The sequence below is a fragment of the Ammospiza caudacuta genome, chromosome 1, assembly GCF_027887145.1.
Source record: "Ammospiza caudacuta isolate bAmmCau1 chromosome 1, bAmmCau1.pri, whole genome shotgun sequence".
Taxonomy (NCBI): Eukaryota; Metazoa; Chordata; class Aves; order Passeriformes; family Passerellidae; genus Ammospiza; species Ammospiza caudacuta.
The window spans coordinates 9,273,845-9,297,109 of NC_080593.1; the positions used below are offsets into that span (position 1 = coordinate 9,273,845).

Here is a 23,265-nt window from a genome sequence, read left to right on the forward strand (position 1 = left end):
TCCTGGATGGAGTGACACTGGCTGGCCACAGCACTGAAGAGCATCTCGGGCACATTTCATCTTTTAGCACAGGTGTAGCTGCAAGGCCAAGAGATCCTGAAGCTGCTTTGCTCTGCTGAAAGTTATCCTTCAACTTCCATTGAGAGTAGGCTCAGCTACCAGATTTTAGATTATTTTCTGTGAAATAACACTGGGCTCTTTCTGATCCTAGCCTGTGATGGTTTCCAGGAATGATGCATGTCTGCTTCTTGGGAGAAAGGCTCAGCCATGATAATAGAAAATTCTAACAGTTTAAGGAAAACTGCCTTCAAATGCCAAAACATGCCAGAGATGAAAGAATTTATAACAGTATGGATGAGCATGTATATACATCTATAGTTTCCATTATAGTAAAACATTGTTGCCAAAAAAAAAACAAGATTTAGATTTTATTGTGAGGACTGCATTTATTTTTATTAATTAGTGTTTCCCTATAGCTACTGCATACTATAGGAAAAATACAAGAGTATTCAAAAATCTAGCTTAAGCTAGTTCGCCTTTACTGCAGAAGAATCCTGAAGAAAAAGCCAAATGAAGTGATGCTCAAATCACCATTGCAATAAGCTTTACTCAAACATTGTTTCAGCAATTAAACCAGTTGAAGATCTAAAGCTCTACCCCAGCAGCTGCCCCACTGCTGTAAACTGACCTTTCAGCTACATAGAACTAACAGCTTGGAGGGCCTTCATCTCAGGGATTTGTTTAAGTTGCACATCTCCAAAACCTGGCATTTAGTCACAATAACTTCAGTGAACTGGTTTACAACAGCCTCAGAACTCAGCAAGCTGAGTTTTCAGCTCTACTGAAGCAAACTGCAGGGCAGATTTGAAGTTTTGCAAACCAACTTCCCATTAAAGTGTTCAGCACCTCTGTGAATGCCACTCTGGAAGAGCATGCATAAGATGTTGAGGATCCCATTGTTTAATCCTCCCACCTTCCTCCAAAGTGGATTTGAGAACCTGCACATACAGAAAACCTAAGGAGACTCACTGAGGTCTCTTTCATAGATCTGTTTAAAGGATATCACAAATGATCATTCCCCACCCTTTCTCCACAGTGACAGCCCCACATAAGCTTTGTACCTGTCAAGCTTAGAGAAGGAATGAAACCACAGTAATCTAGAAAGGGAGATGTTTTGTTCCTCTCAGCAATTTTCTAGAAATTATTCAAAGAAGGGGCTGAGATTATAAGTGGGATTTGGAGCCTTCCATCATGTTTCTTATTCCCCTGAACATGAATGACTGAACTCTGGCTAGGAGCAGTCAGTGTAAGTTGGGTTTTTTACTGCATTTGTTTCAGATGCTATTGTGTAACTGCCCTGCAGACTGGCCAGAGCCCAGCTGCGTGATTATGAAAGCTGGCTGCAGTCTTCCAACTCCTGCCTATACATTTTCAATTACAAAAGGAAGAACGGTAGTTTACTGAATATAGGACAAAATGTTCCAAAATAATTTTCTCACCATACTACCAGCCTCCTGCAGACATTTCATTTAAAAATTGTGCTTTTCTTTGCAGAATAGAGTCCCTATTTTTCAACTACCTGCTTTAACAAGTTATTAGTCAAAATTGGGTGAGTTGGAAAGTTTCTCAAAAATTTAAGGTACCATTTATTTAAACTTCAGAACTCAAACCTAACAAATTCACACCTAAATTTAAATTTAATCAAAAAAAAAGAAAATCCCACTTAACTTTCACAATCAAAACTGGTTTTTTAACCATAAAAAAATTGAACACAATACACAAAAAATCCCCCACCATAACACCATCCATCTTTTGGAATAATGAGGAAAATACTTACACAGAAGTAACAAGCATCCCATCAGTGATATACAGGAATATAAATATGGGAGGTAGAATTCCCAGAGGTCTGTAAAGAAAACATTGAGCACAGTGTTAGCTAATTACCAAGAGGCTGCTTATGTCACAGAATTTAACTTCAAAATTGTGCTGACTGAATTAAGACACCTCCTTCACAACTTGTGCAATACTCACATAGCATATACTAGAAATAACTGGAAACCTGCATTTCTGTATTTACAATGAAAGTGGGTGAAGGTTTTTGCATTCCATACCATATAAAGACTCCATACTGGCAGCATCATTGTCTATGAGTGCTGAAGCCACCCATACGATTCCAAGGATAAGCAGTGCAAGAAGAATGAGCATTACAAGGGTTTCCAAGATCCTCGCTCTGATGCCCTATGGGCAGAAGAGGGGAGAGGGAGGAAAAAAACATAGCCAAGAAGTTGGAATCAGGTATTTTCAAACCCTTTTAAAATTACAAGTAAATAGCAGCTCCTTCTTCCTAAACACATACTCACGTTTTATCACAGACAAAAGCATAACATGTAATGCACATTTAAAAGGTAGTGCATAAAAAAGGAAGTACTTATGGCTTTATAGTGCCCAGATTGCATTTTTCCCCTTAAACCCAAAGAAAAACGTTTTAAATTGCATATGCCTTACAGTTCTCATTAATCTCATTATTCCATAAAGTACTCTTTATACCATATGATTTTGTTCGAGCATTTTTAAAAGATGGATTACTTTTCTAATACTTTCAGCAAAGAAAGTGGATTAGCAAATTTTTATCTATGATTCCAATCAAGGGAATGGAAAGCCAATTATGGCAAATAGCCAAATGGCCCGGCAAGCCTTAAACCCCGCGCAGGTACAATGTAGCGATTCCCCTGAAATCGCCGGGCAGCCGTCAGTCTGCGGAGCCCTCCAGCGCTCGGCGGCGGAACTGCCGCTCCAGCACAGATCCCGCAGGGCTCACCTCTGAAAAAGGGAGCAACGCTCCGAAAGCTGATGCTACATTCGCAGATATATATATATATATATATATACATATATATATATATATACACATATATATATATATACACATATATATATATATGTGTGTGTATGTGTGTGTGTATATACACATATATACACATATAGGCGTGCGTATATAGGCGTGCGTATATAGGCGTGCGTATATAGGCGTGCGTATGCATAATATACCAAATAACCAAAAAAACCCACCAAATAACACCAAAAAATCTGATTTACTTTTTAATGGTATCACTAATTTAACTAATTTTGAGTAATAGAGTGATTAGGATGCTTTCTTCATGCATCCACGCCATTAAGGAACTACGAGACTGATATTTAAATAACAATTTTACTTTTTTTTCTTTGTACATCTCCACGAGCAAATCCAACTTGTTTTTCATACAGATTCACCCCAACTTGGAGATACTTTACTGCAAAGAATACTTGATAGTTAAAAGCAGAACATTTGTTTTATTTTATTGTTTTTTCTATTTTTATTACATCTTTCCTCACTCCTTAACTAGGGGGTTACTTAAGGGTAATCTTTATATGACATTTACCCTAAAAATTATGCTCTCTACATAATCACAGCATCCAACCATGAATGAGGACCCCAGGCATCCTAACCATGAGCACTGATCTCTTGTAGCACCCCAGTTCCTCTTCTCCACCAGTCCTCTGCAGAACAGCAAGATTACCACTGACAACTCTCTCCATTCTGCTCAGGGCACAAGAATTTTTATATTGCACAGCACACAGACTAGGATTCACTCATTTAAATACAGTGAAATCATAATACTTTAAAGAACTTTGGGGAAGTGATAAATAGAAATATTCTGTCATAGACACTAATGAATACTTGGTAATGGTCCAGGATAAAAAAGAAATTAAGACACTTAAAGCACATAGGTAAATACTTCATCTCAATTAGGCACCCATAAGGCTGTGCCCTGTGAAAACATTAATGTTCCAGGCACATTTAGTTCATACTTACATACATTAGAGTACCTGCGAAATAGCTGCTATTTGAAAGGAAAGTAAGGTACAGAATTTTCCCCCATGTACATGGAGAAAACCTCTGGAGAATCACAGAATGACTGAGGTTGGCAAGGACCTTCAGAGGTCACCTGGTCCACCTCCAGCTCAAGCAGACACCAAAACCTGGTTGCCCAGGAATCTTTTGAGTCCTCCAAGCTTGGAGACTCCAAAACCCCTCTGGACAACCTCTGGCTTCATTTTCAGTAAGACAAGGTGCACCTGAAGTACTTCTATTTTAAGGCAGTCAAATTTTCATTTGACATTTACTTTTCATTGGCCAAATAATGCTGGGATCCTGATTAAGTTAGAGGAGTTAAAAAAAAAGAAGTCACAATTCCATTTTGTGTATTTTAAGCTCAACCTTATAAAATTAAGTGGACAATGGAAATGCATATTAAAGTGGTTGCCTGTCATACACCCCCTGCTGTACACTAAGAATACTGCTATGACTTCAGGTTACATTTCTGTGCATCAGGGGAAAGGGGTGGGAAAGAAATAAGAGAAGTAAAAAGACCTGGAAAAATATATTCCTTTTTTAAAAGTCTTGTCTAACACAAAGCCTACTATTAGAAAGGGTATTCACCCCTCAAACATTAGAAAATTTGTATCTGTAACCAGGACAATTCCATTTTATCAGTGGAAACAGTTAAAGCAATATAAAGTATGATTGGTTCTTCAAATACCCCTGAAGGTATCAGAGGAAAAAAACAATGAAGAGTGACATGAACAGAGAGAAGAGGTTCAGAAAGCACCCTCACTTTTGTACACACTGGGGTTATTCCTACTCTCCAGGGACATGCAGAGAAGAGTGAAGGCTGTGTACACCAAGAGGGAGAGAGAGATGACCTGGACCACAAAGAACAAAATTATAAAAAAACTAATGCATGCTAAAAAGAAAGGCAGAAGTGTTAAAAAGAGTCTGATCTTTGGTCTTCATGCCTCAACTTCCCTGCATGCCAGTAAAGGAGAGGGACACATTCCCAAGATGGACTCAGGATCAGTGTTTAGGAAGCAAGAACACCTGACAGTTTGAAGGAAGGCAGTACTTCTCTTTCTCAGCAGTGATTTTGGTTTTAGTAGCTCTCCATTTTAATGTCTTTTTACATGAAAGTGTCTAGAATAAAGCATCAACTATCATTGCACTACAAGCCTATAACATCTCTGGTAATTCTGAACAGGAAAACAAAACACACTCAACACCTTCCAAATTCTTCCAGCTGAGTTTCAGATTATCCATAAAGCAAAAGCCACTCCTGCAAGTCAATGCCCTGTGTGGTTCCCTGCTGTCCCTAAGCAGAAGTCAGACACCTTCCAGGCTGACACATAAAAGGAGTCTCTTTTGGAAGATTAAAAAAAAATACGATAAAAACTTTTGGAAGCAAATTACTATAATCCAATAGAAACTGTAATTTATCTATTTATCAAGAAAACTGGGGGGAAAGAACTGACAGATTATACCCTCCAACCCCCCCAACTTCTTTTTTAAACTTCAAAGTTTCACAGCTTATGAGTCCACACAGCTCACCTACACTTTCACTCACAGCATGATTTCAAAATCCACCAAGTTCATGAGCACTTAACCAAATGAAGTATTTTATTAAAGGAAAGATATTTAACACATCAATCCCAGCAGACTGCAACTTGCCAGGAGCTCTGTTAATATCTGTCATCTTCTCTCTGCACTAATGGGGGGAGTGGGAAAAAAAAAAGCATTTGAAGCTCTCAAGGCCTGCCTACAAATAAAAGCTGTCCTACAAACACATTCTAAGGTTCTTGTGGTTTGTACAGCCTTAAAGATACCTGACTCTCAGACTTCTAATTCTTTAAAATTCAATTGTCAAGACAATCAAAAGTTTTCACAGCTTAATCCTGAGCTACTTATACTGCCTGGAGCACCAGACCTAAGGGTTCATGTTTGCAGAAAAGTCTAATTTTAGCAGGAAAGATTTTAATTGTTTTAGAAGTGTCCTGACAAATTTTTAATTGCTACTCTCTATCATCAAAATCTTACCATGTTTCTTTTCTATTCTGATTAACACAGACAAATCATCCCAGATGACAAATAGCCAAAAGATATTAAAAAACAGCACATGGCCAAAAAAGGTAATTCTTCATCTGAAAAACCCAATGAAGTACAAATGGCAACAGTCCTGAAGGAATAACAGATGTCATACAAGCAACTCAGCATAATTACCAAGGAAACCACCTCTCCCTGCAGTACATTTGTGTTGAGGGATGATTATTATGCCACTTATAACACATTAAGACTTTTCCTGCTATATGTGTCAACACAACACCTAGAGACTGCTTTTACTTTAGAAGATAACATGTGCGGTGATAGGTCCTTAGAGCTTTTCAATAAGGAAAAGGAAAACTTCTTGAAAATGGAGGCAAAAGTGTTGGGTGGTTTTTTCCTCCATTTAAAATTCTGTAATTACTTTGAAATATACAAATGTAACACCATTACATGCTTTGCCATTAATCTGGCACCAATCTGGTAACAAGTGAAGACCTTGCCTTGCACACAGGTTGTCCACCAGGTTCAGGCCTCTCACACAACCAGCAGGGCACAGGGATCTCTCCTGACTCACAGGGACTGCACACAAAACCTCCTGCCTGCTCCTCTCTCCATAAAGAGCCACATGAAAGCTCTGGAAAGTTTAAAAGTTTAACTCTGACAACTGCCATTCTAGCAGTGCTAAGCTAAGACATGCACCATATTCCAGGAGAGACACTGTGGAAGGTCATGTGGCACAACCTGGGCCAGAAAATCACAAGATGTTATTTTTTAGGAAAGAATTATTAAATAAATGAAAGCAACTGAGCCATCTGTTGCTGATTTTTTGCTCTGCCAGTTGTGAGGAGAAACACAATCATTATTCTTCAGAAATTTAAGCATAGTTTTAAATGCTGTCCAATGCTGTATGGATTTTAACACATACATCAAGATATTTACCAAGAGTTCTGTTGTTCTAATGCTGATGAATGATCAAAAAACCTTTCAGTATTTTATCATCTCTTTTAGCAAGAGGCAAAATTCCTGGTAAAGGTAAAGAACCACAGCTCCATCCTTACTTTAAGAAAAAGCATTTCTTTGTTGAACCATTACCTGACTGTAGAGATTTTGATGAACATATTATTAGCTGCTATAAAATGGACATTTTTGGATCTACATTGCTAATTCAGGACACAGAATGGCTTTTATTAATTCCACATTTTAACCTAGCTGCAAAGTGCAGGAAAAAAAAAAAAAAAACACCCTATCATCAATGAAATCAAAATTACATGTTACACACAAAACCAGAGAGTTCTAACTAAGTTTCTATGGTGCTGAATATGTGAACACAGTTCTGCTTGGACATCTTGACCTCTTGCAAGGTAGGTAAACACCACTTTTTACACCATGCCCTGACCCATGGGGAAAGCCTGGGAAACATTTCTGCAATCATGGCACATTTAAAGTACACATGAGGCCCATTGTTCTCACGTGACAGAAAGGAGCCTTAGTAACCTCAAGATTTGTTCAGTGAGGGGCTGATGGCAACAAACACACATGATAACATCTGCAGGAGAAGTGGAGGCACTAAAGAAGGGAGGATTTCACTGAGTATGAGGTTGGGGATGTTATATATTAACCCCAATTACATTTTTAGCATGTGACACCCCTCTTTCTCAATTTGTTAGCATTAGTGAAGAGATGAGTGTCAAGCATTTCACCCCTTTCTATGGTTTGACACCAGACTTGGAGCAATCCTTGCTGTGACCTATTCAAGGCAGTCCACAAACAAGTTTTTAATAAGTAAAGGAGAACAACTTTGCATCAGGAAGCATTAAACACATCCTACATTTAGCACACTGATATTTAGTCAAGGGGTCACTACCTCCTGAGACTACACAAATTAAGTCAAAAACAGATGCTGTAGTTTTAAACAAAATCAGTTCATTTTAAAAATGTAGCTGCTAATGACTCAGAACCTTCAAGAAGCAAGCTAAGAAATTTTAATCAAGAAGTAATATATCCAGGTATCAGATTCAAGTAGGGGAAAAAGAAAACCAACATTTCCTTGCCCATACAAGAACCAAATACTTCAGGCTATATTACTGACTGTGTCTTCCCCCACAGAATCTTCACAGCCTACAGGGATTTTAAGATTAAAATGTGCACTCTTCCTCACAAGTATACTTGAAAGCTTATATTTATTTTCTGCACAATACAAACATGAAAAATTCAGTCATAAAACATTCCCAGCAACTTTCAGCTGATTTTTCTGTTAGTATCCTTTCTCAAATGGTTTCACAGTTGTTACCACGCTGTCAATGGAGCAAGAGTAGGAGGCCAAAACACTGAACTTAACAAACTTACCAGCCACACAGGATAAGTAACAAAATTCAGAAAATTCTGAAAATCCAGAAAAAATAAAGTTTTGTTGGGAAAAAAACCCAAAATTTTTTCTTTGGGTACTGGCTAAAGACATGTAACAATAAGCATTAGAGTTATGCTTGCCAAGTGAAAGACCAAAAATCCCTCAAGTAGAGCTCAAGAAAAAGATGTCTTTACTTAAGAGCCTGGGGAGGAGGCCACGTATCCAGGATCCAGTACACTCTCTGCAGTGACTCCTCTGCCAAAGAAAACCTATGCTCCCTACTTCGGTGTCCCAGAGGAGCATCCAAACCACAATGTTACAGCATAGTTTGGGGTCCATACCCATTAAACATTCCTGTTGACACCACTGCACACAACTCAATGAAATAACCTAAGAACCAAGGACTCCTTGAAGATCTGAGTCCTTGGGAACAGAATAAAAAACAGTTCTTTCTCACTTTTTTCTCTGGGATCTATTTAATTATCCAATGCAAGATGGACTCCAGCAAGAACAATACAATGGGATTCATTTACTGCCTAGCAATTAAGGCATTGTTTCAAATACATGGATTGAAATAAATCGAACAAAGATGCTCTTCCACATTAGGCATCACTCCTATAAATTTAACAGAGAAATAATACATTTCTCTGTTAGCTGAAGTACTATTCCTTACAAATTTTTTATCAGAATACATACTAGAGTACAGAATACATCCCAATTTCTTAAAATGAGGAAAAGCTAGACAGAATTGCAGCCCAAATGCAAGCAGACACTAACTGGAATAAAATAATCCCAACCTACAGCTGTCAGATGCACACGACTACCCTGCAGCAGCTCGCCCTAAAAGGGAATGGATGGAGATCTGTGGACATCCAACCCAAACCTTCTGGGGAGAAGGGAAATGAGAAATGAAAGGATAATCACAGTAAAATGGTCACTGTCCCAGTGTTACCCCTTTCCCCCACAAGTTTGTTCTGTTGCTCCATTCATTAGCCCAGCTCTCACTAATTAGCTCTGAGATGATCCACTCCCTCCACCTACCAAGTTTCCCAGACTTTCCAATGCCACCTGCAACAACAACATGGGAGCTGTGGGATTTCTGACACTGTGAGCCTCCCTCTAATCATTTACTTTTGGATCAGAAAGAATCTTTCCTGCTAGACTGGCCTGATAGGAAGACAAATAGATGCTTTCCAACTTCTTTGTAGCTTGGCAGAGCACTAAGATAAGTAACATTAAGACTTGGAATTTGTGATTGTGTTTTGGCAGAATGAAACCCTGAAGACAGCTACCAAAAGCAAATGACATGTACAAGCACAAAGGTCACTTTTAATGTTCTAAAATAAATAAAGAAAACAAAAGTAAATCCCCTGAAGTCATGTCTATTACTAATGCCCTGAGAGGGTGAATAAGCCCAAGAAGAAAGGAACTTCTAGGAACTGGCCAAAGCACCAGAATGCTGGAAATTCCCATTAATAAGCTGGGAAACTCTTGAAAAAGGTATAAAAAAACCCAAAACACAGGGATGGGAGAAAGTCTTTGGTTTTCCCCCCTCCCCTCCTTTGTAAATAAAATTGTTGTCTGCCTCACAGATTTTCACTACAGATGTGTAAGCTCCTTCTTTGTCAGTACAGAATAAGTGACTCCTAATACAGAGTAACCCATAGCGTGAAGTAATTTTAATAATACCAAATAAGTAATACAGACTACAGGCCTAAATATCACATGGTTATCAGTATACAAAACCCACTGCTTTCAGAGAAGGAATAAAAAGTGGTGTCTGCCTAGTAAAGTTTCATTTAATAAATGAAAATCCATTAGAAAAACATTTATTGCCTTTCAATGATTAAGACAATTATATTAAACCTTTCAACTTTTAATATAAAATTCCCTGGAAATTTTCTTCTGTGAATTAAAATTACAATTATAGTAAATCTGTAAAGTATTTTTAAATTTTATTATAAAGCAACAAAAGTGCATAAATAGATTTAAAACAGAGACAAAGTTCTGCTTGTTCTAAACAGCCACTACTTGATGTCAATGGAGACTCAAATGAAGACCCTAACTAATGTGGAAATATTTAAATATTTAAATCTTAATAAGACAGTCCTCACGCATAACCAGACACTTTTATAAAATAAATTATATCCTCCAACTAAAACTAACAGCAAATCAATGTAATGTTTCTGACTATTTATTGAAATAAATCCAAACACTGAGATGGGAAGATGCTCACTTTGCCTCTTGAAGGCAGTGTGCCTCTCAGATATGCCAAACCCGGACATGCCAAATTCTTTGCCTGTTTCCATTGACTAAGAAATGGGTCTGGATCACAGCTACTTCAGGGATCTTGCATGTGTGAATAATTCCTTCCCAATGGATGGCAAATTTTCCATGAAACACTTCGGTTTTAAATTAAATTGTTACATGAATTTTACTATAAACTGATAAGTAAAATAATAAAAAAAAATACATCTCTGGATTTTTGATACACAGCTATCATTTACTACAAACAGAAGGGTCTATAGAGGGTATTAAGAATGCTCCATCCAAACTAAATTTAAAAGCTACTTATTTCTGCTTAAAAATAAGTGTCTTAGGAAGAATATTTTAGAAGCCAGTGCTTCAGTTTACATCAGTGATAAAATAAGAGATTCAAGCTTAGCACTGGTAGCTGTACCATTTGTACACTTTACAAGTAGTAGAAGTATTTAACATGTTTGAACATGTTTAAACATTTTTGCTTGTGCAGAACTCTGTAGGCTATCCTAAAACCAAATAAAATCTGCAAAAAAAACCCTCAATTTATCCCCTAAGAGAGCAGCAGAGGAAAATATTCTCCTCTTATTCCATTTGCAGGCTTCCAGCTACGTGTTAAGGCTGTTAGCAGAAGCTGTGGAAATTCTACAAAGCACAAACTTGCTACATACAGCACAAACGTGCAAGTTCAGGGCAATGTAGGCGTGGGGAAAGCACAAAAGTTCAGAGATGCAGCCCATTCCTGCCTGGGGTGAGGTGGAACAACTAATGCTCCAGTGCTAGCTTCCAAAACTGAGTTGTTTTACAGATGCCTCTATCTACTCATAATGTGTCACCTAGTGGAGTTTCTCAAAGCATGCTAGAGAAGTCAGTCAAAAAAACACATTTCAAAATAACCCCATTTTCTTTGTGCAGTATTTTTATCCCAATACTACCAACAACACCAGGTTCATCTTACTGTTAGTGATACTGGGATAAAAATACATCATCAGTTCAACTATCAATTTCCACAGCTCAAATATATTAAAACACTGCCAGAACACAAACTAACCTGACACATTTTGATTTCCTATCTACATTACAGGATTGGTCACAAAAAGTAATTATAATCTCAACCCCATTCACAGCTGCAGAAAGGCTGAACCCCTGCCCACATAACGAAGCCAGTGAGGCAGCCAGTGCAGAAAAGCTGCACCAAATAAACTTTACCATCTTTTTATCTCCTGGTAGCCTACTTTTTGTACCTTCCATGAGGCCTCTTTAAACGAAGTACCATCTAATTTATGGAAGCAACCAACTGACATTTAACTACTTCAATGAAACTGAGCACAAATCACATCTCATCACATCTTGATCCAATGTGTGCAACAACCAACATTCCCTTATTTCCCCCTCAGCTGTCCCCAGATACAGAACTGTTACTTATATTCAACAAACCACAGATCTCCTATCCTAATATAAAAAAGGCAGATTTTTGCCTATACTGACTTAAGCAAGAAATCTTATAAAAACCTGATAAAATATTTTATATATCTACAAAACCAAATTCACATTAAGCCATTATTCCTCACCTAGCAAGTTTCTCTCTCCTGGCCACTGCTGCTTGAATTTCTTTTTATCTCACTCTCAGTGAAACAGCCTTAAGCTGACAAATACATGGTTGTTATTTACCTGTCCTGCACAGCCTTCAATACTAAATGTCTAAATACAGACATTTAGGCCAAGAAAAAAAAAGAATGTGTTTTGAAGTCAAGATTTTGAAATACAAAAAAATAACACAACCAGGATTCCCAACCTCTTTTGACTTACCTGTAGTAATTTTCATACTCTTACAGCCATTGTGAAAGGACAGCAGACATCACTTTTAGGAAGGTATTTTCATTTTTACACTAATCTACAGTAGAGTTACAGATTCCACTCACAGATTCACAAAAGCAGGCCAAACACTCACCAAACTCTAATTTGCTAATATATATATACCTGTAAGGTAAGAATATTTTTTTTTTCTCTGCAGAAGTGCAGGCAAAGGACTTGGTAAAGCTATAATTGTACAATGCTTTCAGAGTTCAGTGTGACACTTGTCAATGTTACATGCTAACAAGTTATAAACCTTCTCATCTTCCCTTCCCAGCTGTTCTATAAACTCTTCTCATTGTTAGTATTAGATGGGGTTACCCTCTACATGACAAATTACAAACACATTCTACATTTAGCCATGCAGAAGCTGTTTCTGAGACTTTGGTGGAAGCAGCAACCACACAAAGATTCAGGAGAGGCACCATCCTTAATGCAAGATTTACAGTTACATACAGTCCTTAAATACATCTGCACCTTACATCCTACAGATTATGGGTTTGTACAACTGTCAGCTAAGTGTACTTTGATTTTAATTAGAAGAAGTAAAAACTATAATCAAGCTACTTGCCAAATCAAAATTCCAGAATCATCAGGATCTGCTTCTAAACAACAACAAACTCTAATAAATTTTAGGTGGTGTGATTTTAAAGGACTCCAGTTTAAAAACTGGACTTCATATCTGAACTTAAAATGTTAACTTATGTCAAAAATACAAACCCAAACAGCTGCTTTTGATGTGGCTGATTAAACAACTTTTGTCTCTGGCATTACTAATGGAATGAGTAAATGGGTTGTAATGTAATGTACAATATTTCAGTTGCATACCAGTAAACATTTCATAGAGATCAGAGCACTAAAGTCTCACTTCATGCTAAATGATTTTATAGACAAATAAATATGAGCTTAAACACCAAATAAACATCCACTGTCATCAGGGCACCTCAAGACTATTTGGTGAGCCATACACACAGTGGCCTGTGTATGCTGCAGTCAAGGGTAGAAGTAAGCATACAGCACAGTCAAATGCTGTTTGCAAACAATGTTCAAGTTTCTTGAGATCTCAAAATCCATTTTACAGAAAAATTACAGCAAATTTTAAAAACTAATCTTAATTAGAGATAATTTCATATTGGAAAGAACTTCCAAGCCACTTATTTTCTAGTGTTTTGCAATACAGGAACAACTTCTTTCCATGGAAATCTGCTTGAGATAAGTGAAAAAGGTTCTAAATGTAAATACTTCAAAGCTAACTTTGAACATACTTCCTACATTGTCATCACACACTGTAAAATGTCTTTTACAGTAGTCTACACCTATAGATGTACCAGAGTTCTACTGGTACAAACAGCAAAGCTGGGAGTACAGATTTTCTGTAAGGAAAAATACAGAAATTAGAATTTTCGTACACACCAAGAAATAAAAAAGCAGCATGTCCACTTTTCACTGTATTTATTTGTGTTTAGTTACTTGGAATTTGCACATACAATGCACTGCAACACAATACATCAGAAACTTAAGCTCAGTTCAGCCCTATTTCATAGTGCAATGACTAGAAAAAGTAATTGCTATTAATAAAGTGGATCAAATAAAATACTGGGGAGATGGAAGACATACACAAGCTAACAACAGAGTACAGCAAAAAAAGCAGTTTGAAAATTGTTAATAATAATACTTTTGCAAAGCTTCAACTGTCACCCTCTCCCCAAATAAGTAATTTTACTTACAAAACATATTTTTAAAAGAGAAAAAGGGAAGAAATTTGCCTCTAAAAGCAGAAACCCCTGCATTTCACTATTTTGTGAGGAACCTGCACCCCCATGTTTTACTTGCACGGGTTAAGCTGCAGCTGCTGACACAGGCAGGGCTTTGCAGCCACAACAGCCAAATCTTTATACAGTAGCAAGCACAACACAATAAATGTTCTCAGCACTGGTCCAGCTCACCTGCCTTCAGCATATCAACAAACTGCTACATTTTTAAGTGGTGTTTTTATTAAAATAAACTGAGAATTTGGGAAGAGCCATCAAGAAAAAGGCAAGCAGATGGAGAGGCTAGCTGACACATAACAATAGCTGGTGAAATATTACTCTTATTTTCTGTAATAAACACCAAGATCAAAACATTACGCAAGTTAAATTTCCTTGAAAGGTTCCCAGCAGGAGTTTTCCTTTTTGTTTGTGCAGTACACGATTTCCTCTCACCCACAAAAAACATACCAAGAATGTGCATGTGCCACTAACACTAAGCAGCACTTCCTTAATCACTCATTTCCAACAATTTATGGATGATCAGTGGCAAAAACGAGCAAAAATAATGAAAGCATGCAATGAAAGCTCATTGAGACAAACCGGCTTGGACTTCCTACTCATTTCTGTGTCTCTTTAAGATGGGGGTCTGATACAAATTAGCCACTGGGAAAAAAGTCATCTGGTCATAAAATACAGTACAGGGTCACTTTTATGTAAGTTTGCCAAAAGGGACATAAACCAGGACAATTTCAAACTGTGACACAGGATAGAAGTATATTAAAAAAATCTTTGTTCCTCCTCCATTGTGCTGTCATGTTGCTCAGCTTTATAGATGTTCTGAGCACCAGCTCTGGCCTCTTCGCTTCCACCTGGCCCACCTAATTAATTAAGCAAGGAAGTTACCTCAAATTTTTGTACTATTTGTTTTTATTATCATGCACTTCTTTTGATGTTCCAGGAGTTAACCTCTTAATCCACAGACTCTGTGTGTTGTGTTCTGAACATTTTGGGATGTCTGGATAATTTGGATAATTGGTCAGGATGTTGCTGTCGCTCATGTTAAACTTTATGCTATGACTACAAGTTCAAAGATCAGTATTAAGGTAATATACTTCATACAGCCTTTTTAAAACTACACTTGTGATTATGCAATACCTAGTTTTTCCAGTTTCTCACAGTAGTAAATTGCACTATTTGTATTTTTTTAAAGGAAATTACTCCAAAACATCCTTCTCTTTGTCAACTTCAAATAAACACAAATTTCCATTGAAGTTACATCAAGAGAAAGGTCATATTTTAAAGGTCAAGAAAAGGTATGGCAATTATCTCCTCAAAAATGTTTGCCTCCTTCACACAGCAGCACACATGTAATTTTCTGTGCAGTCTGTTACCCCACATGGAAACATCAGCACTGTGACCTACTCTAATGCAAATGGCACAATTTTTCTTTTTTGGAGGGAATGATAAAGAATGAGGTTAATTCTGACATTAAGAAACACTGCTGACAACTTTGTTTCATAACTACAATCTGAGCACATCCATGACAAAGAACTAAAAGATTACCTAAACAAGAAACATAACTTTACGTGCAGCCTCTACAAAAGAAGACAAGAAGAACAGAGAAAGATGTAAAAGAGTTTTTAATACTGATGCAAGAGATTTAAGTGATTTCAGGTACACCAACAGCTCAGTTAACAGCACTGGCTAAGCTGCAATGTATTATGATTCAAAGTCTTGAAAAATCCAATCCATGTGTGCACACAAAAATGTGTGTTCATACATACACACATGGCAGATGCACAGAGACATACATATCTATACACATGTATATTATACAGCTGCAGTACTGGCTGGATTGTTATTATTATTATTGTCCTGACATCAGAATTGTTGAAATGCCATTCAATGGAAATGAACAAGAGCAAAGAGCAGCATTTAAGCTCTTCAGAAGGGCATGGCCAGCCCCCTCAGGCCCCAAATGCCCTTTCTGAATTCACAGAGTGGATTTCATGAACAACTAGCAGAGAATCAGCCTGAGCTCCAGTGCAGCACTGCACCCATCCATGGCCATCACTCATTTCCCCATTTCTCTCTTCTGCACACTACACAAGGCCTTGGTTGTTTTAAACTGCTGCCCTGGGGAAGCCAAGTGAGCCTCTAAAAGAGGCCATGAGCCATTTAGAAAATATACCAGCAGCCAGGGAAAACGGCAAAATGGCCATGGGAAATTGGAAGATGGTTAATCAAGCCCATCCTGATTCAGAACAGTTAAGGGAGCAATGCTACCACTCAGGAACATGGAATGAAAAGTTATACAAAGCTCACAACAGTAATTTATGAGCTATCTGAAATATCAGAGCTTGCAAAAAAAAAAAATCACATTACAGTCAATACACAAAATCAACTTTCATAGCACTGTCTGTGATAAACAAACAGATGGCTAAAACCTTCAGGAGTCAGACCCACATGTGACAATGACTAAAATTACTGTTGCTATTTAATCTGAGCAAAGACATCCATTAAAAAATGAAAAAATCTTTTCAATTTCAAGAATGAACCGCTTTCAATTGTGCACTTTCAAAACTTTTATGGAAGTCCAACAAGTAATTGTCATATTAAAACCTTCAAATAGACATCTTCAGTGCACATACCTATATCCCAAGTGACCTATTTAACCATCATGATGAAGGCAATTCAATGACAAAATGACCTGCATAAAAGCTTCCACTGGAACAGTCTTTTTATCCAAACTTTTATCTGAGCTGGGTATCTAGAACCAACTGCTTTCCCAACTCCCAGCTGAAAGATTAAAGATACATGCCAAACCTCTTTACTGAATGTCTTCACATTTACAGTAGATCATTCTTCTCTTAAATGCTGTAAGTTCTGCCAAATGTATGAAATGTTCTTTTAAATTGAGATCACTACAATCTGATTTTTCCAGTGAACAGTAACAGCATTTGAACAATGTTTTATCTCTCTGGTCCATTACTTTGATGTGGTAAATGACAAAATATGCCTTTTTTTTTAAATGTACACAAAATAATTTGTTCAAATACCAAAATTCTACAAAGTAATCATGGTCTCAAAATCTTCTTGGAAAAGAAGTAAGAAACATGACAAAAATCTAGTGAAAGTAAAACTTGATGGGAAATACCTTTCCTTTGCAGATGCTGGAACTGAAAACCTTACATGTAATCATGAGTTTGATTAATTATGAATTTTCCCAGATTCTAGTCACTCAATTATGTGATATAATTCTTTAAAACATATCTAGAAATTATTACAGGTAGAACCCTCTACCTATATCAGCATCTGAAAAGAACAGCAGATTTAATTTTAACTATCACCTTAATCCAGAAGTGCCATCTGCCACTTACTTTCCAAGAAAAGCAAACAAAGACAAGGTATGTTAATATTACAACATCCAACAATGCCTGAATCTTGACCAGCAGCTTCAAAGCTCACTCCAAAGTGGCAAAACAATTCCATCCATTTTGGATAATTTTAAACAGAGCAGTGAAACAGAACAGACATTGCATAAAGGCCTGGAGTATTTGTAGCAGGAATCACACTCGGCTTCTGGGATGTTCCAAAAACATCCAGAATTCAATAGTAAAAACAAACAAACAAAAAAATAATACAAAACACAATTTCCTCCCCTTCAATAGGTGGGTTTTGATACTAAAATCTGATCTCATCTGCCCCCATGAAGAAGCAAACTTCAAAGCACAAAAAATCATCTTTTCCCTGGCATCTGCAGAAGATTATGGTTCTATCTAACCCATCTTATCTCACAAATGCTCTCAAGCATAAATGTGCAGTGGGGATCTGATTGATCTTGAATGGGATTTACTGATAGCCACTACTTAAGAAAGTAACACATCAACTACTAAAAGTTTCATATAAAGTGCAAATTTTATGTAGCTGGGATACACAAAGCATCTGCTGGAGCCAACAGAGCTCTACCAGCAGCAGGACCTTACCCAGTATGCTAATGGAGAGAATCCTTGGTTTTGTTGGATGGCAGGAAACATAGACCCCTATGCCAGTTAGAAATCAGTTAATATATTTTTAAGAAAAGATAAATATTAGCTGTGGCTAGATACTTAAGTGTCAAAAGGAAAATGGAGTGGCCTCCATAAGAAAACTGGAAAGACAGAGTGGCTAAAACCTCTCAGCTGTAGATACCTGAAGTGAATGAAGAACAGAAAGTGTTTTCCAGCCAAGATGGATGAGTTAAACACAGGACCCCATCACCCAACTCCTTGGAAGCTGAATGCATTAGTTTGGTCACCCAAACTCACAAGTGAAGTGATCTGGCTACTTCCGCAGTTTGGGCAATGCACAGCAATGCTGCAGCAGCTCAGCCCAGGTGACAGCAGACAACATTTACACACCACCTGGGCCAGCCCTACAGGTGTTTTCTAACACTTTTCTACTGGCGGCTGTAACCCACCAGTACCTTCTGCTGTGGAATAAAGTCTCTGTTTATCCACATTATTCTCTCTGAATTAAAATATTCCTTCACGCAGTAGTTCCTAAGTTGTTTTTTGTTTGTTTTGCTGTCCTCTGTTTTTTCTCAAGTGAGCCCAAAAATCCCAACTTGAAAGCAGCATTTCAGTTGAGTTTTCCCTAATCCCACCAAGAACCAAAATACCTTCACTGCCTTCATGCCAGTTCCTGTCACTGCAACCAGGAATAACATTTTCCTTCCAAACACAATTACCCCCTTGTGCCTTTACATTCCATGCCATGCTTCAGTGACTCCTAGCCTTCTGCATCCATCTTTAATTCATTTTATTCTGCAGATTTCAAGATCACTTTCCAAGTCCCTTTGCTTTCTGACAATTGTCATCCAAAGGGAGCAGAATTCCCTCAAGTGTAGTATCATTAAAAACAAAAGTGTAATCATGTGGATGATAAAGATTAATGGAAAAGTGCTACAACTGGTCCCCAGACAGTCATTCCAGTTTAATCGATTGGATATTTATGATTTGAAATTAATTTTGATGTGTCTCCCATTATAGTAATTTTTCACTGTATTTCTTTAGTTCACATATTATTACAATCATTATCATCTTATTGTTGAAAAATGGCTTTGCAAAGTTCCCTGCTTCAATGAAATACTCAGCACTCTCAACCTGAATATATTCAACTGAGTTGAATATTTTAAGACATTTTTTAACATATCACTTTTAATATTGACCATATTTGAACCTTTTTTGGGATGTCTGTAACCTTTAAAATTCACAAATCAAGCTTGCATTCTCAGGGTCATCTGTTTTTTAACCACCCTCCCCATTAGCAATAAACCTGTCCTTTTCCTTATTATTTTATTTCTAGTGCATTTCTTGAACTTTCTCTCCTCTTAATATCAACAGAATCATCTTCCAAAAAATAAAACCTTGATTGAATCATTTAATTTAAAAAAGAAAAAAAGTAATTTTCTTTATTTCAGCACACATGGCTTTTAAGGAGTCCTTCTTCCCCCTGCATACCTGGCCTGTGCCAAAATGTGCAGTTGTATTTAACCTTCACATAAGCACACACATGCCAGCCCCCAATTCTCCCCAATCTGTAATTTCAGTTTCATCAGAAACAAGCGCTGAAAATTAAGTGTACACTGCGATTACTCTGTATTTAATAGTGTTTTCCTACCTTTTTTAAGCCAGCAAATCCTTCTGATTCCAGGAAGAAAAATGCAAAGGGCATCAACACAAATAAACATAGATTTGAAAAAAGAGAGGCAAGATTCCACAAACCTGTAACAGACAAGAAGTTTACATTGTAAGTTTCAAAGTTAAATATATCACATTTTCCTCCCTTACATATAACAATGTAATACATGTACAAGTGCCAGGGGTTATGGATATAGATATTTACAGGTCACTGCTGAAAAATATCCATTTCTCTGCATAATGATCTTCCAACAAAACCTGGACACAACTTACCTTTCAATAACAATGTCTGAAACCTTGGGAGATAAGCTGCAAGCTCAGGTGTACCACTTCAACAGGCTCACTGAAAGATCTTTAGAGAACCACTAAAAGTTCTCTAAAGTTCTGCAGAAGTTCTCAGGTCAAAAGTACTTTACTGCTCTCAGTGAACCTCAGAAAATCCACCTCTGTATACTCCCTTTCTCCCACATTTTTCCAAGCAAACCATGGATTTCAGCATGAGCAATACACAAATGCCATCATCACCTCCAAATCAGAAGACGACATCATGGTAACAGCAGCCTTCCACAATGGTATGACTGACTCAGTAGGCAAAAGAAGAGCAGCTGATCTTTTTATCTCAATTTGATAAGGCTTTCAACATCACCTCCCATGAACCCCCTCATAGCTTAATTAATGAGGTATGGGCAAGGTAAGTGGACTCTGAGGTGGAGTGAACAGTGGCTGAGCTTCTGGGCTCCCAGGGCTGTGTCAGAGTGGAATGGACACCCTAGGGAGCTGCTGGTGGGTTAAACACCTTCATCAGGGACCTGGGTGATGGCACATCCCCAGCAAACCTGCTCCAGAGACAAAATGGGGAACAGCAGTGTCCTGCAGCTCTGATGAACCTCAACAAGTGGGACAAATGGACAGGGAGCAGAGAAGAGAGGACTTAGGGAGATTTTATCCATGTACATAAATATCTGATGAGGGAGGAAGAAAGGAAAGCAGAGTCAGATCTTCACAGTGGTATCCACTGAACTGAGGAGAGGCAATGAGCATGAATTGAAAAACTGGCAAATCTACTTACTCATAAAAGAAAAGAAAAAACCGAACAAACTAAAAATCCCAAATATTTTCCACTGCCACTGTACTTAAGACTGCCCACAGGTTTTGTAATCTCCATCCTTCAACATACTCAAAGCTAAAAGTGGAGTGCCTTGAGCAGCTTCTCTGACTGACCCTGCCTGGAGCAGGTTATTTCCAGAGGTCTTTCCAGCCTCAACCATTCTGTGATCTGTGTGAAAAATCAACAACTGACTACAGCAAGGACACCCGTAAGACACATGTGACATCTGCAGGAAGAGAAAGGGTTTAGAAAACAAGCTGAAGTGATAACTAATCTCTGTTAGGGTATCTGCTCCATTAAGATTTTCTAAGCTGAACACTTTCTGAACAGCCAGTTTCTGGTGCCTAAACATGAATCCATCCTCAATCATCCTATCAGAAGTTGAGCAGGATGCAGAGTTTATTCTTTATAAAAGCAGAAGTTTATCTGTAATTTAGTAGCTAACAGGTCTAACTACTGTCACATGTTCTGCATCCTAAATTATAAAAAAAAGTCTGTAGAGAAAAGCAGATCTCCTTCCCCAAACCACACACACTTCCATAATTCTGCAGGGCTGCATTGTATATACCCTGAATATCACTCAAAAAAGAATATTCCCCCATGATAAATAAATTTTAACTAACAGCCTTGTTTGTTTACTTCTTCCCATGTACACGCTTGTTCCTTTTCCTCTTTGAAACTAGCCATTTTGTAAAGAATAGGGAAAGGAAAAGGCATTTACTGGATGTCCAGGGTATTAATTATCAAGAGAAATCTCTTAATTAGATCCAAGTGTAAAAAACTTAGCAGTGATTTTTGCCTATACCCTCTCAAAAAAATGCTTCTACCATATACTTCCTTTTTACTTAAATTACAGCATTTAAATTTGAAGAAGAAATAAAAGGTGGAGGGGAACAGGGGGCCAAGTGAACTTCACCAATTGACAGCAGCGGGACACCAGCGACCAAACTCAGCCAAACAGGCTACAGAAAACCAAACAAGAAAATTCCAAAAGATGCGTGAAATATAACACTCATTTGCTAAAGAAAACAGAGTGCCTAAAGGTGGCTAAACTCCAGTTAACAAAGAGGGGGATTTTTCCTTTTCAATTTGCTTTGCCAGGAAGCTCCTGTTACCATTCGAGAAACATTCAGGCATGGCAACATCAGCAGGAATGTCATTAACAGCCCTTACAAGGGGACATTAACTCCAGCAGTCTGCACTTTTTTTTTCTTTCCCCCCTAAAAAAGACACCAGAGGAAGAGCAGAAATACAACTTGATGGGGGTAGGAGTCTTATTTCAGCAGTTTTCTCTCACTGAAGATAAAGTGCATTCTGTTACCTAATGCAAAGCTGAATACCTGCTTGTCCTAATTTCAGCAGCTCTATTACATGAGTATCTTACAACAGAAAACAGTGATTAGGAACTGCAGAGAACATTAAGCATTTGACAGGAGAGGAGACTGGTGCACATCCAGGGTAATTCTTAAAAAGTTAAAATCCAGAAATTTACACATTAGTAGTATATAGGAAATACATTTACAGAATATTAAACTACAGAGCTACAATATGCACATAAAGTTAGGAAAGAAGAGCAGTGCTGTTCTGCTGCTGACAGACATGTGCACCTTCCTCAAAGTAAGGATCTTCTCTATTTCTTATTGAATTTGATAGTTCAGAAATCAAATTAAAATAAACACAGAAAAATAATTATTTTCTACTATACAGACTGCATCATAAAATTGCATAAGACACTTGACATCAACATATAAAAAAGCTTTAAGCAATCAATTTTTTTCATTTGCATTTGTAGTGACCTAAGACTGTCCCTTATGAAACAAGTTCATAAAACATAAAAATTAACAATTTCTCAGTCTTTGGCAAACAGATTAGACCCTAAGCAACTTTCCATTTTTCTTATTCATGGCAGTTTCATTACGTTTTACCCCCACCTGGTGGCTGTACCCAAAAGCAGCACAAGGGAACACCGCTGTCAGAACCAGTCGTGGATTAGTTCAGCATGTGTTAATTAGCTGAGTGTGTTTATACTGGATCCAGGTTTGGCCTTTCTGCCTAGCTTCAAAAGTTTCAGGCATGTATTTTCTGCTGGTTTATTTGCCAGATGGAATGTAACAATCTACAGGATTAAACTCTCAGTGTCAGCTCCAAGTACATCAGACGATAGGTGTAAATCATGAATCTAGAAAAATAAAATGTTTTGAAGCAACACAAGTGCTCCGATTTGACCAGATTTTCACGGCGGTACACAAACGCTAGGTGAAGGCGGTGTAGCAGAGTTTGAGGGCGCTGTGCGCGTTTCCGAGCTCAGGTGCCGCTGCCGGGTCCCTCAGAGCCGCGCAGGTTTCTCACCG

General features: G+C 37.8%; 1 protein-coding gene across 6 annotated transcripts in view; it reads right to left on the reverse strand.

Moving 5' to 3' along the window:
* Positions 1-23,265, reverse strand: part of LMBR1 (limb development membrane protein 1) — a 69,548-nt gene that overhangs the window by 24,105 nt on the left and 22,178 nt on the right. For 4 of the 6 annotated variants that reach the window (XM_058824878.1, XM_058824916.1, XM_058824906.1 and 1 more), the window contains 3 exons: positions 19,787-19,890; positions 2,112-2,238; positions 1,838-1,906 (listed from right to left, as the gene is read on the reverse strand). In XM_058824878.1, coding sequence (XP_058680861.1) covers positions 1,838-1,906; positions 2,112-2,238; positions 19,787-19,890 — 300 coding nt within the window. The remainder of the gene's footprint in view (positions 1-1,837; positions 1,907-2,111; positions 2,239-19,786; positions 19,891-23,265) is intronic. The other 2 variants (XM_058824925.1, XM_058824887.1) reach the window with 2 other exon arrangements.